The following is a 15,184-nucleotide window of genomic DNA, read 5'->3' on the forward strand; positions in this document are numbered from 1 at the left end:
GATGGGATTCGAACCCAGAGAATCTGACCTCTATTCCCACTTGAATGCAACCCAACTCCACAAAAGCATGCCAAGTGTGTAATGCCCCATGCTGGGGACTGAGGGGGAGGCAGAGAGCAGTGAAACATGGCCCGGTCTCAGGGAGGGTCCAGCTTAGTAAGGAGCGTAAGAACAGGATTTGTGGAGTACAAACACCGCTCCTGGAAAGCACCAAGGCCGAGTTCTCAGCAGGGAGGGAAGATGTCTGGGGGACCAGCGGGAGCTTCATGGAGCACGTGGGATCTGGGCGGGGTCCTGAGGGATGGAGGGAAGATTTTGACTGGGGGACAGTTGAGGGAGAGGCATTTTAGACCAAGGACATGATGTGAGCAAAGGCAAAGAGGTGGGAGATGTGGGGATGGCGCGTGGACTGGTTGGTCTGAAGTGAAGGGCATAGGGAGGGCAGACGGCTCTGAACTTGATCTGGTGGGTGATGGGTTGTCATTGAAGGAAACTGGGCAGGGGATGGGAGCTGTGAGTATGGGATGGACTGCTGAGGGGGACCATCCAGGCAGGGAGGCCAGTTAGGTAGCTACTCCGATCGTCCAGGGGACAGCAAATGAAGGCCTGGAGAACGGTGGTAGCCATGGGAATGGAACGGAGGGATGGTGACTGATTGGATGGACAGATGAAGTGGGATGTGGCAAAGCTAGCTTGGCAGGGTTGGGTTCTGGACAAAAGGTCGAGCAGGGGAGGAGGAGGTGCAAGGATGTCCCCATTTCTGTCATGGATGTCCAAGACCACCCCGGCTGGGCTTTGCCCTTCTGCTGCAGTCCAGCTTTCCCTGGAATTGTCCCAGAGTGGGGGAAGCTGCCAGCCTCTCTACAGATGCCTCAGCCACCTGAAGGATCTTCAGCCTCCCTCAGATCTGATAGGAACCGCAGGAACGTCTACAGCACACACCTCACCCAGCTTCAGGGGCACAGAGACTACAATCTGTTTCTGGTAACTTTAATCATAAAACCCAAAAACATTCATATAAATAAGACTGTTGTGTAAAATACAGTTAGTTCTTCTTTCTACTAAATGCCCTCTCCAACCCACACTCAAAAATCACATAGAAAACCCAAGACAGAGAAATAGGTCGTACAAATATACAGGGTCCCTGATGACTAAGTAGCTAGCAGCCTTGGGGGCCGCTGACACCCCCAAACCTGGTGCCCCTTCCGTGACTTGGAGGGTTTCCAGCCCCCCTGCCAGTAGCTATGGAGGTGTAAAAAGGCAGAACTGGCCTCATGGAGAGAGGTGAGGAGAAGAGGGGGGAAAGGCCCCCAGAGGGGGTGGCTGCTTCCACTGTCAGTCTACTTAAGATGCAGTGGGTGAGTAAACTAGGAGGCCAAGTGGGGAGGTCCTGCTATTTCCCCACTTCTTGGGGAGCCAAGAAAGGGCAGCAATCACTAGTCCCCCTGAGGAGAGGTTCGGTCTTTGAGCCACTTGAATCTGGCCAGTGAAGAGGAGGAAGTAAGAGCTCCTTCCCCAGCAGGCAGGGTGGCCTCTTGAAAGGCTGTGGGAAGGGAAGCTCCGAGGAGCCAGGGGCAGCCCCAGGCCCTCCTCCCTTCGTGACTGGCTCAGGCTCCGATTGGGGGAATCTTTCCAAGAGGAAAGTCTCCCCTCCCCGACTGCCCTCGAGCCTGTTGCCCCCACATCCCAACTCTTGGAGTGAGACGGCAGACACAAGGACACACACACACACACATACACGTAAGCACATGCACACAGATGGGCACATGCGCATGAACACACACACACACACAGAAAAAAGAAGACCCCACATTTCCCTTCCAAAGCCAGGGCCTGCCTGAGGTTGCCCCACCCAGTGGAAGCCATAGGGACAGGGCAGGACGTGGGGGGTGGGGTGGGGCCTGTGTCAGGAGCACTTCCAGACGCACACGGCCAGGGTGCCCCCAAAGTACAGGTACAGCAGATTCTTCACCTCGTGGGTGATCTCAAAGCCAAAGCCTTCGCCAATCACCACATGCCAGGAGGAGCCAAACTTCTTGTCCATGGTCTCTTTGATCATCTTGGCAGCGCTCTGCAAAGGACAAGGCCGGGGGAGCATCACGGGAAGGGCTGGGGGATAATAGTTCTCAGCTTCTTCAGGGAGCGAGGTGGGCTGGGGGCCAAAGGGGTTACCCCAGAAAATCAGGAGAGCTCCCATTTACAGCCTGGCTTATAACTTACCGAGTACCTTCCTTCAAAACATCCTGTGAGGTTGCTAGGACAAGTACGCCTATCCCCATTTTGGAGATGAGGAAAGCAAGTCCTCAGAAAAGTGGAAGAGTTTGCCCAAGGTCACAGGACCAGAGTGGAGAAGCTGGGGCTCCAGTCTCAGTTGGTCTGCCTCCAAGTCCAGTGTGCCTGCCCCAAGTCCCACCAGCTGTGAGTGGGCTGTTGGTGGACTGCTAGAGCTCCAGTCAGGAGCCCTGGGCTGGAATCTGTCCTCCGGGGTTTAGGAGCAAGCCCCTTCACCTTTCTTGGCTTCGATTTCCTCATCGGGCCAATAGGGGCCAAGACGTGGCAATGACCCTGCCTGTGTCACAGGGGGCTGTAGCCCAGAAAGTGCCACTCTAGAATGGAAGCCCCCACGATCACTGCTCGGCAGCTCTTGGTAGGAGGCAGGGGGCAGCCCTAGTCCTACGGGTGCAATCAGGAGAGTTCTGTTGACTGCTGCTCAGGCTCACTGTCTATCATACCTGGAGAAGGACCTGACATTTCCCAATCCCGTGTTCCCGGGGGCTTCAGCAGAAAAGGCCAAAGTCAGTGTGACACTGACCCTGCTGCATGTGGACGAGGTAAAAGCGCTGGTTCTCCCTGGGACCTTTCCCTTCGAAGCACCCCACCCCCACCCATGGACCTCTTGTCCTACTCCCCAAACCTCCTCCAACTTCCCTCATGACAATGTAGGGACTCTGGCTGCCACTTGGGAGTCTTTCCGTCAGCTTTCTCTGGCTCCCGTCGCTGTTGGAGAGGGGCCAAGGATGCAGGTGCCACAATCACCATCCTTTGCCGGGACAGGCATTGGTAAAGGCATTGCTGAGATTGCCTGAACTTCCCTCAGAAGAGCCTGGGCTCCAGAAGCCATCTAAAAAAGAGCCCTTCTCCTCTCCCACATCGTCCCTCCCCTGAGCGAGGCCGTGGGGGCCCCGGCCCCGCTCGCTTACAGGAGACGGCTTCATGGGCAGATGTGCCCTGCAGTGATGGGTACCTCATTGTTGTTGGAGTACTTCTCACAGGCGGTGACACATAACTCCATGGTCTCCACTCTCATCTCTTCTGGCATGTCTGAGTGCTGGGGAAGGAGGGAAGGACAGACAGACAAAGCTCAGCACAAGATTCGGCAAGGCCTAGTGAGGGCTGAACTATCACTGAGCTTGAGAAGATTAGTTTGTCAGCTACTCTGAGCATGGTCGGGGAGAGACCCCAAAGTGTGTATACAGAGATGATGCGAGTATCCCTAGATCAGTAGGGCATGCATCTGCCATGATGGGGAAACTGAGGCACACGCAGGCCTCCTGGCTTGCTCAGGGTCACAGATGCTAAGGCCAGGACCCAACCCAAGCTAGGCTCTTCTCGCTCTGCCCAGGCCCGCTGTTGTAGGGCACGCCAGCATTGCCAGCGTGTCCACACAACCTCAGGGCGCACCTGAAGAAAGACTCTCAGATCTGATGAGTTTCCCCGGTGATTGTTTCTGAAAGGTCCCTTCCCCAAGGCTGCCTTGGGAATATCTTTTCTTGTTCCCTACCAGAACTTACTCTGACCAGAGGAAAGGTTTGCAGCCTCTTATAATCTGGTTCATCTTTCTTGCCTTCTTCTCCCATGATCCTTCCACTGTGAGCAGCTGGGGAAAGAGGAGTGCTCCAGGGGAGGCGCTAATGGTAGCAATTAGGGCGAGCCGGGAAGGCTAAGGAGGCAGGAGAAAATGGTCCCCCCCAGGGGACACTGCTGAAAACGGGAAAAACCAGAACAAAGACGCTGAGTTTAAAACCACAAATTGGAAAGGTCACAGAAACTATCTGATCTCCCCGCCCCCATCTGAACGCCTCCACTGTCCCTTCCCAAATGGCCGACTGTCTGCCCATTGGAGGATGAGCCAACAGGAGATGCTAAGACCCGAGGAAGAACACGCTGAGACGATGCTGCTGCGAGCCCACGCTTTTCAGAGGGAGACAGATCTTGACTATATGCCAACAATACTCTAAGCACAGTCTAGGGGATGGATTAGACAATTCATCGAGTAACAACAAGTGTGGGTTGATGGCCTACAACGTGCGGGGCACCATGACTTCATTGGGAGGCTTGGTTGGAATTCATGCTTCCAGAGCTCATGAGCAGGGAAGAGCAGCAGCTGAGGACTCTGTCCGAGTAATGGGAACACCAAAGTCCAACTGGCTCATCGGCAAACTCTTCAGAGACCGTTTAGAGGGTTCTTTACTCTCTGGCCTAGTTGGACTAAGAGTACAGAAAGGTGGGTGCTCGGCCCGGCTCCACTGTGTGTGTCTAACTTTACCCTCTGTTCCTTCGTTAGTCAAGCAGGTATAATGCCTGCCCTACATACCTCCAGATAAGGAGATGTGAAAACATTTGTACAATTTAAAAACATGACATACATGGACTGTTCTAGTCCCAGCCCTGTCACTGATCCCCCTGGGAGGACCCTGGGAAAGTCACTTCCCTTGTCTGGGCCTCATTTTTCTCATCCGTCAGAAGGAGCTTTGGAATTCCCTTTCAGCTCTAACACTCTCTGTAATTCCATGGTTATGAAGGGCAGGGGCAGCAGCAGCAATACTTAGTGAAGTGTTTCTCTGAGCAGACCAGCCTGCTTCATTTCCATCTTCTTCATCAGAAATGTTGCAATAATTTGGCAGATTCTCTTCCTTAAATTCACTGCCGTTGCTCTTGGGCTTTTTACAATAATAATCCCTGATAAACTGACACATCTGTGGCATTTTATGGCGACAACAAGCCTTCCCTTCCTACCCCATCCAGCCGCCATCCATCCCATCTCCGTCCTCACCTTCACTGCTAAATTCCTTGAGAAAGTTTCCTATATTGGACGCCTCCACTTCCTTGCCTCTCACTCTCTCCAATGTTTTACCACCTGGTATTCACCCCCAATACTCCACTGAAGCTCCTGCCTCTCTCAGAGGTTACCAATCATTTCTCCATCATCAGATCCAATGGCCGGCTCTTTTCAGGATCCATTTTCCTTGATCTCTGCAGTACTGCAGTGTTGACCACCTCCTGTTACTAAGGGCATTCCCTTTCCTCCTGTCCTCCCAAGGCCTCATTCATTCAATAAACATGCCCTTAGAACTTCACCCTGTGTCTGCGTTAGATTCTTCTGCTTCTCCCCTTCCTTGGCTGGCTCCTTCTCTTCTCCCCAGCCCATTCCTTGGTCCTCATCTCTGTTCTCTATAGGCTCTCCTTTGGCTTCAATGACCACCACTATTCAAATGACCTCTCAAGCTCCATCTGCAGCCCTTCCGAGCACTAGACTTAAATTCCTGTCTATAGACTCAACACACCCAAAACACAGTCCTTCTTCCTCATGGCATCACCATTTCTGCCTGAGGTACAGCTATTTGCTGTCTCTCTCACACATGAATCCTCAGTGTTCTCACTTTCCCTCACCTTTCCCAGGCATTCAGCTACCAAGGCCTGTTGGTTCTTCCTTCACAATGTTTTTGGCATTCTCTGCTTGATTCCCACTAGCCTCATATTTCTACCCATCTGGACCAAGGCAACAGACTTCTAAGAGATCTCTTTGCTTCCAGTCTTTCCCCTCCCATCCAGCTTTCATTCCGCTTTGAGACTAATCTTCCATCTGTGTGGATCTTGTCACATCACTGTTTCAATGGCTTTCTACTGCTTTCTGAGTAAGGTTCAAGGTCTTCTGGTCAGCATTCCAAACTTGGAACACTAGTGCCCCCGCCTCTCCAGCCTTACAGGGCCACATGCTCGCTCTATGCTCCAGGCCAACTGGACCACTCTGTATCCTTAGACGCCACCTACACTTTCCTGTTTGGGAGGTTTTGTTCACACTAGTCCCTCTAACATCCTCTCTTCTCCTCTTTACCTGCTGAATTAAAAAAAAAAAACAAAACACCTCATTGACTCCAAGAAGCCTTCCTTAATCCTTCATCAATATCAGTCTTTCCTCTTAGACCTCCCATAGACTCTTTAATGCTCTTATGTGTTGCACTGCACAGTGAAGCCAGCGAGATTTGGGTTCAAATCCAGCCTCAGACACTTAGCAGCTATGTGGCCCTGGGTAGGTCAATTAATCTGTCTGTGCTTCTATTTCTTTGCCTATAAAATGATGAAGTTGAACATGGTGGCCTTTGTGGTTCCTTCCAATTCTGGGATCTCGGGAGCTGCTGATTCTTCCAGTTTGGCCATCCCTCTGTCTACGAACTCTGTAATCCCTCTAACTCAGTGCAGTCCTTGAAGCCTGTCAGCTGGTGTCACAGTTTGTGAGCATAACATTCAAGGCTCCAGCATCATCTCCCCTTCCCCCAGTGAGGTGTCAGGTGAGGTCTCTAGGGAAGGATATCTGTCTATCCCTACTAGACTAAGAGCCATTCTAAACTTTTAGTCTTCCCCAAGTAAGACATACCCTAGTTCTACACACAGTAGGCATCTGCTAGAGAACCTCTGACGTCTGCTTGGTGACTGAACTCCCCAGGTCCGAGGGGCTTCAACCATTCTCACTTTACTCCCTTGGGGACTCATCTTCTGTACTCTCTTCCCCCATTAGAATAGAAGCTTCATGAGAACAGTCATCTGTCTTGTTTGTTTGTATTTGCATCCCCAGTACTCTGCACACAGGAAGTACTTAATTCTCTCTCTCTCTCTCTCTCTCTCTCTCTCTCTTTCTCTCTCTCTCTCTCTCCCTCCTTCCCTCCCTCCCTCTCTCCTCCCTTCTCTCTTTCTCTCCCTCTTCTCTCCCACTTCTCTCTGTCTCTATCTCTGTCTATCTCTGTCTCTCTCTCCCCTTCCTGTCTCTCCTTCCTCTGTATGTGTCTCTCTCACCCTCCTCTCTTTCCCATTCTATGAAGGTTGAAGTGCCATAGCCTTCCCAGTAGGAAGGCTGCAATTGGGTGGTGGTCCAGTGATCTCGCATGATGGCTAAGTAATTCATTCTGGCTACACAAGACAAAGGGTCAACCAAAGAGCTTCACAAGGGAGAGTTATTAGGCTAATATACTCCAGGCAGGGAGTTGATTAAACACTCCCTTCTCCTCTGATGCCTGCTGACTTCCTGTGCCACTTCCTCACCGATGCTAGATGGCCAACAAAGGACCATCTCCAATGGCTGGCTCTTCTCCCTTGGCATCAGGTGAGTGACCCAGGCTGTGTTTGGGAGCCTGGCTCTCTCCTCTTGCCACACTCATCCTGTGAACTCTTAGCGCCCCTGGCCACACATGCACAAGGCTGAGTCTTCTGGATGAAGACTGTCGTCTGTTGTTTGCTATGCACAAGGCTGGCAATTTCCCAAGTAGAACCTCGCTTGACTTTGGCTCAGGATTCTCATCTCACCAAAGCCTTTCTCCTCCTTCACGCTAAACCATCTCCTGTGTGTGCATCTCCTTGCTCTTTACTTCTACCTTCCCTTCATTAATAAAGGCTCAATCCAAGACGGAGGTCAGGGCTGGAAGCCTGATGACATTTCTAAGAGGCTCAGGGCCATCCGGACACCCAGAGGGGATGTCATCAGAAGGCACTTCAAAGATGGCGGCTTCCTGCTCCTCATTCTAATAACTCACCTTTGTAGAGCATGCCACGATCTTGATCTCGCCACCCAAGAAAACACAAGGCATTACTATTATGATCTCCTTTTTAAAGACAAAGAGGTGAAGGTCAGAGACATTAAGGGACGTGCCCAGTGTCACACGGCTGTAAAGTGGCTTAACTGAGACTCGGCTGTTTAAGTTTCTGAACTCCATTTTTATCCATAAAATGGGGCCAGCGCCACTTTCTCTACCTCACTCGCAGGGTGGCTGTGAAGAAAGCACTTTGTAATGTCAGTTATGATGATGATTGACCAAATGACCTTGGGCAATTCACAACCTCTCTGAACCAGTTTCTCCATCTGTAAAATGGGAATGTTACGCTTCTGTCTCACTCACATTGGTGGTGTGAAGATAGCACTGTCCACACTGTAAAGCACCATATCAAAGGATTACACTCTTATTATAAGATGGCTAACATCCACGATTTTCTTTCATTCTAACTGAAAGAATGAAACCAGGTTTAATTTAGTTTAAAAAGTTTCCAATAAAAATAAACTTAGGCATCCCACACAGCACCAAGGTGAGAAAACGAACTCTTCAGAGCCCTTTGGGTCCTTATGTGTAACTAGTTTTTAATAACCTTATTCATCTTCCATGCCAATAAACATGAGCTGAGGGGGCCAGAAAGGAATCAGGTAAGGCTTAAAAGAAAGCATTTTAATAATTTAAAATGCGACCGCAGCCCTAATCCTGATTACTTCAGGCTACCTCAGAGAGCCAGCTTCGACAAAACCTATTACTGTCCTTGAATAGCAAGCCCCTCCTTTCGATTGTTCTCACTGACAGCCTACCCAGGAGCACTTTCCAACAACCTTGACAGTCCATGTCTGATAAAAGGCTTCTCCTAGGCAACAGGAGCCCAGGAGATCAGACTCTCTCTCTGTACATGGCCAGACATTTCAAAACGAGACCCAGCTCTTATGATTTGTAGTGAAGCTTAAGCCACTGCTTAGACTTCTGTCTCAGACAAATATTGGGAAGACCATTACAAACCAGAATTGTTAAGAGGGCCTAGAAGGGACCTTGAATATACAAACATTCATTATAAGCAGATGGATACAATGGGCATTTATTAGGCACCTATGGTGGGCAGAGCACACAGATCTAGTCTACCACCTTCATCGTACAGAAGAGAGATCAGAGGCTTGGGTATGATAAGCAGTGGGCAGGTATTCAAGGAGCCAGCACAGGACAAAAGGGTGAGCAGCCCCCAAGGCTGCAGACCCCAGGACTTTGGGCTGCCAGCTCTGGATCTTTCTAACACCACACTTCCTTCTCATTCACAGTCATGTTTATATGGCAGTTGGAGGTGAAATGCTTCTACTTCAGAAGAGTCCTTCCCTCAATTCTCTCCATTCACCCCAGGGTGCAGACAGACTCAACCCCACTGACCATTCTTAACTATGAGAAGACTTAGACACTTAGAAGCTCTCTGGAACACACTGGTGGGGCAGGATGGAAGGCTGCAAGACCCCTTTCCCCAAACCAACCATTTATTCAACTGTATGCAGAACACTTTCTTCAAGAAGGGGTTTACAAAGAAGCGTAGATGCACACACAGCACCCCTGCTCCCCACAACTGATAATCCAGTTATTATAGAACAAGCTCCAGACAAGGCCAGCCCAGGTCTATGTCCATTTCTGTCTATCTCCTTTGAATCACATATTATTATACATATAACTACAACTCTACATCTCGCCAGCCTCTCTCCTCTTATACTTCTTAGCTAACCATTGTAGAGAAGCAAAGAAACACAGGATATTAAGGCAGATATACCAAGGATTCCTCAAAACTCCAAGAGTCCTAGGTAGAAATGAGACCTCCGACTGCCTGTTCTCTAGTACTGAGGGCTTGGGGGGTGTGTTTCTATACAGTGTTGACAAGGCCATCTGCTGCCATCACCATCATCTCCACATCCCCATCTTGAAGGGGATAAACACTTGTTAAATGAATGATCAGCTGTTTTACACGCCTAAGCTAGGAGGTAGGGTGGGGAGTCTGTAGTCCATTCCCCTCATTTGGCACAGGAGACCACTAGGTAGGGAGGGACTGCCTCGGGAGCTATGAGGTTTCCCATCCGCTTGAAAGTCTGCAAGCCAAAGATGGACCACCACTTTTCAGAGATCAAGGGATCATCAGTTTTTACGGGATCAATTTATTGGGGATCTAGACCAGGGGGGTCAAAATGGAAAAGAAATGGGGGCCACTAAACTGTACCTAAAGGTCCCTACAGCTGCATAGTGAACCAGTTTTAAAATGTAATGTAATCTATGTTTTACTGAATTTTAATTTTGCTAAACATTTCCCATTTTAATCTGGCTCAGGCCACATTCTGGAGCAGTGGTGCAGAACCTGCAGCCTCAAGGCCACATACGGCCCTCTGGGTCCTTAAGTGCAGCCCTTTGACTGAATCCAGACTTCCCAGAACAAATCCCCTTCATAAAAGGATTTGTTTTGTAAAACTTGGACTCAGCCAAAAGGCTGAACCCAAGGACCTAGAAAGCCACATGTGGCCTCAAGGCTGTAGGTTTCCTACCCCTGCCCTGGACTGTTGTGGCCCACAGGTGGCTGATAGGCCACATCATTGATGCCTCAGGTCTAGACCAACCCCCTCATTTTACAGATGAAGTGAAGTGATAGACCATTTGAACTCGGCTTTGTGGATTCTAGATCCAAGACTCTTTCCATCGAGGTGGACCAGTCTTCCTACCGAAGTGCATCTGCAATCTCTCCGTACTCTGAAAGAGGTGAGGAAGCTTCTACCCTCATTTTAACTGGTCTCCTTTCCTAGCCAAATGGAGCTGCTCCTCACCAGCTCCCTATCTCCTCCTGCCCTGGGCTGTTTCTTGGTGCTATTCCCACTGCCCTCCATCCCCAGAGTGGCCTCTCTTCCACCTCCTTTTGTTTACTAGGCACCAGATATGTGGAGGGCCCTGAGCTACTGAAGCCAAGCACACAAAGATCCCAAACTCTTAGAGGTACAAGTCATCTGACCCAAGCCCTCCTTTACAGATGAGGAAACATTGGGACAAAAAGTCACAGCCGGAATGGAGAGAAGCTGCATCTCCTGACTCAAAGCCTGTCTTTCCACTCTGGTATGTTGCAAGAAGAAGGCACAGTCTTCCCACAATCTCTGCCTCTTAGAGTTATTTGTATATACACATCACACATAACTAGAATACAAGAGAGAAAGTGATTAAGTGAACTTGATTAAGAATCAAGTTCCATAGGAAAAGTATGAGCAAAAGGGGCCATGAGAATTCAGAGGAGGGAGAACTCACTTCATAGAAGTGGCATTTCAGCTGGGCCTTGTAAAATGGGAAGGGTTTTAATAGGAAAAGTGGGGAGGGAGAACACTCTAGATGGAGACATCAGTATGAGCAAAGCAGAAAAGCATAGGGTGAGTTAGTGGAGTGAGAATAGTTCCATTTGGTCCAACCCTCTGAAGTGTGTGTACCGGAATAGCGAGTGACCACAGTGGAAAGTCAGACAGATGCTTTTGGGCTTTTTAATAGGCAAGGGGGAGCCCTCAAAGGCTTCTGGGTAGAGAAATAACATCATCAAGAGCTGGGGAAGTTTTGGGAAGATTCCACAAAGGTATGTAGGATGGATTATCGGCAGAGAGAACAGTTAGGGTTAGTTTGACAATGGAGCCAAGACAGAATGATGGCAGGGAGATATAAAGGACATCATTGGGGGAGGGGTTTCCTCTTCAGATATGGGTTGGACCAGATGACTTCTGGGTTCCCTTCCAATTCTACGGTACTTTCTGGCCTCATCTCACACCATGACTTTCCTTGTACTACTCTGTCCAACTAAATGGAATGGATTACTACTCTTTTCTCACTTTGCTTCTCCAGCCTTAGTGTCATGTTTACCAGGGGCATACAACATGTATACAGATAGAATATTTGAAAAATAAATACAAAGTAATTAGGAGGTGCTGAGAACTTGGTGAATCAGGATCACAGACCTAGAAGAACCTTGAGGACACTGAGCTCAATCCCCTCATTTTACATATGAGGAAACTGAGGCAGAGAGGTTCTGAGGTTTGCTCAGAGTCACAAAGCTAAGAAGTACCTGGGCAGGAATTTGAACCCAGATCTTGCTGACCTCAAGTCTGGCATTCTCTCTACTACTTCACCTGCCTGTTGAAGCAGGTGGCCCCTGAGCTGAGCCTTGAAAGCCATTAGGGATTCTGAGAAGCTGGAGAACATTTCAGCTAAAGGGGACAGGTTGTACAGTCATGGAAACGGGAGGAGGGGGTGGTGGAATGTTGTGTATGGGAAAACAGTTAAGTAGGCCAGTTTGGCTGAAACAGTATGTGAGGGGGAGTGATGTGTAATCTGCTGGAAAGAGAGGCTAGAGTCAGACTGTGAAAGGCTTTAAATGCCAAACAGAGGAGTTTGCATTTTATTCTCCAAGTAATAGGGAACCTTCTTGAGCAGGAAATGAGACCAGCGCTTAAGGAATACCAATTTGGCATCTGTCAGGAGGATGGACTGGAGGGACCAGAGACTGTATACAAAGAGACCCTTTAGGAGGCTCTGGCAAAAGTCTAGGAGAAAGGGGACAGGTGCCGGAGAGGTGGTGGATTGGATAAGAAGGGAAATCAGAGTCATGCGATGTCCTCAAGGCTTTGGAGGTGGATCGCTAGAAGACTGGAGGCATATCCAGTAGAAATAGGGAGAAAAGGACATGTTCCATTTTTTGAACATGCTGCACTGGAGATGCCTACATGACAGGTGGAGATTCAGGCCTAGTACTTAGGAGAGAAATGAGGGCTGGGTATGTAGATTAGAGAGTCATCTGCATAGAGATGACGGCTGAACCCATGGAGACATGGAGATCAAGAGAGCCAGTGGGGAGAGAGGGGGAGAAAGAGGAAGTGGAGGTGAAGAAGAGAGGGAGAGAGAGAGGGAGGGAGAGACAGAGAGAGAGAGAGAGAGAGACAGAGACAGACAGAGAGAGAGACAGAGAGAGAGAGAGAAAGAGAGAGAGAGAGAGAGAGAGAGAGAGAGAGAGACAGAGAGAGAGAGAGAAGAGAGGAGAGAGAAAGAGAGGAAGGAGAGGGAGAGAGCCCAAGACAGTGCCCCAGGTGCATTCACAAATATCAGAGCACTACCACAGAAACCCACGGAGGAAAGAGTATTCAGAAAGAAGTGGTTAACAGTGTCAAACGCTGCAAAGAGGTCAGGATGAGGAATGAAAAAAGCCACTGGAATTAGCATCACAGAAGTCACTGGAGGGGCAGTTTTAGAAAAGACGGAAGGAAGCCAGCCAGATTGCAAGGGGCTGGGAAATGAATGGGATATTAGAAAAGAGAGACAGCAAAGTGAAAGCAATTTCGGGTTGGAGGGAGGTGGAAGCAAAGTGGAGAAAGTAGAAGCCATGGAAGGAAGGTGGAAATAATGGTTCCTGGGGAGTGGAAGCCAAGCTTGCAAGGCCAAGAAAGGAAAGAAAAAGACATTAGAGGCTAATAGTTGGAGGGGAGGGGGAGGATCAAGTGAAGGCCCAGTATTCTTAAGGGGCTGCCAGGAGAGGACAAGTCTGCAGGCAGAAGGAAGAAGCTACTGGAGAAGAGAGAATAAAAATTAAGGAGAGAAGAGGAAGAGCCGAGTTGCTGGTGAACAAGAGAGAGGTCAAAGGCACAAGAAGAGGGCTTGGACCCAGACTAAATAAGGGTCCCCTGGAGCAGAGCAGGAGGGAACACGGGATGATGTGGACATGAAATGAAGTGCTGGGCCGGGCAGAAGAGTTTGTTGGATGAAATGAATTGGGAAAAAGTCAGAAAGGGGGCATTTTTTGGGAAGGAACCCAAGTAGGATTTTGGACATATGGAGTCCTAGGGTCATAGATCTGGATATGGAACAAATCGAAAAAGCCAGCCAAGCCAAGCCCCTCGTTTTACAGACGAGGAAACTGAGGCACAGAGTGGTGGAGGGGCTTCCCCAGGGCCATACAAGTGAGTCTCCCAACCCGGGTTTGAATCCAGGTCACAGATCTGGAGATGTAAGGGATAATAGAGGACTTCTAATCCAACCCCCTCACTTTAAAGACGAGGAAACTGAGGCACAGAGTGGTGAAAGGGCTTCCCCGGGGGTAAGCCGCCCAGACGGGGTCGGAATCCAGGTCACGGATCTGGGGCCAGAGGGGGCCTCGGGGGCCAACGGGGGGGCGGGCCCCTCGTTTTACAGACAGGTAAACTGAGGCCCGCCGGGGGGCAGCGCCTCGCCGGGGCGGGCCAGCCCGGGGGCCGCGGGTGCGGAGGGTCCCCCGGCCGCCCGAGCCTGGGGCTAAAGGTCGGGGGGCGCCAGGAAGGCAGCCGGGGCCTGCGAGCCGAGGTCGCGCGGCTCCGGGGGCTCCGAGGCCGGCCCCGTGCCGGCCCGGGGCGGGGGCCGGCCTCGGCCTCGGGGACGGACACGGCCGCGGGGCGCCCTCTCCCAAACCCCCGGGGCCGCCCTCACCTGCTCCCGCCGCCGGGGCCCCAGCGCCGCCTCAGCCGCCGCCTCCCAGCCGTTGTCAAGGAGGGAAACAAGATTGTCTTAGCAACCGGCACAGGAAGTCCCGCCTCGAAGAGAAGCTTCGGCGGAGGCCGGACGGATGGTTGGCGCCCAAGACTGTCAATCAGACGGACGGGGCCTTGACTTAGAAGGCCGAAGCTCGGAAGAGGGGAAAGGGGCGGGGCTTCTCTTAGAGCTGTCCGGGGCGCGCCTGAGCAACTCGGCCGTAATTCTCCAACTTCGTTCCACTAACTTCAACGGTCCTTTGTTCAGCTCAATCAGTGCGCAGGCGCGGCCCAGACCCTGCCCTTAAGGAGAGTACAGCCCAGCGGGGCAAAGACCTAGATGCCAATTACTTAGCTCTCAGCCCTGGAAGGGTCCCTGAACTTGGGCATTTAAAGGGCTTGGTTCCAAATCGTGGCTTTCCCATGTGCTAGCTCTAAGGCTGGTCTTTCTGCCATGGATGGCTAGAAGGTGACCTCATTGAGGAAAACCCATAGGGAGGCATGGCCAAGACCATGCCCTGGGGGACGCAGTAGAGAACCTTATCATTCCTAGGGAATCGCCCCCCTCAAAGCGCCATAGAAATGCGCTCTTTGTGTCTCTCTGCTCTAGCCCTGCTCTGGGGGTGCTAGTCCTGGCTCCTCTTTTCTCAATCTGTCCTTTGGATTTCTTGGCATTTTAGTTGGCGAAGACACCAGGTTCTATCCTTGGCTTCTTGTGGCGCTTCTTGTTGTCGATGGAGGACATCTCAGGTGGTTGCTGATGGTAGCATGGTTGTTCTTTCAAGTGACACGCACAGTGCACATGTGGGGGCTCATTTTCATTTACATGGTTTTCAGATGTTG

The 15,184-nt window shown here is 50.7% G+C and overlaps 1 protein-coding gene across 1 annotated transcript; it reads right to left on the reverse strand.

Annotated features, from left to right (window-relative positions):
* Nucleotides 1-974: 974 nt before the first annotated feature.
* Nucleotides 975-14,372, reverse strand: DNAL4 (dynein axonemal light chain 4). Its single transcript, XM_036761011.1, has 4 exons — nucleotides 14,301-14,372; nucleotides 3,792-3,981; nucleotides 3,245-3,328; nucleotides 975-2,071 (listed from the first exon to the last, which is right to left on the reverse strand). Exons 2-4 carry the CDS (start codon nucleotides 3,855-3,857, stop codon nucleotides 1,907-1,909), a joined length of 315 nt encoding a protein of 104 aa, XP_036616906.1. The 5' UTR covers nucleotides 3,858-3,981; nucleotides 14,301-14,372; the 3' UTR covers nucleotides 975-1,906.
* Between the last annotated feature and the right edge of the window lie 812 nt (nucleotides 14,373-15,184).

The sequence above is a fragment of the Trichosurus vulpecula genome, chromosome 5 (genome assembly GCF_011100635.1).
Source record: "Trichosurus vulpecula isolate mTriVul1 chromosome 5, mTriVul1.pri, whole genome shotgun sequence".
In the NCBI taxonomy this organism is placed as follows: domain Eukaryota; kingdom Metazoa; phylum Chordata; class Mammalia; order Diprotodontia; family Phalangeridae; genus Trichosurus; species Trichosurus vulpecula.

Bases quoted from the DNA above. Each gene is read 5' to 3' on its own strand.
- DNAL4 (XM_036761011.1), bottom strand. From the start codon at position 3,857: ATGGGAGAAGAAGGCAAGAAAGATGAACCAGATTATAAGAGGCTGCAA. The intron at 3,329-3,791 runs GTAAGTTCTGGT...CTCCTTCCCCAG, and splicing joins AAACCTTTCCTCTGGTCAGA to CACTCAGACATGCCAGAAGA. The intron at 2,072-3,244 runs GTACCCATCACT...TGTCCTTTGCAG, and splicing joins AGTACTCCAACAACAATGAG to AGCGCTGCCAAGATGATCAA.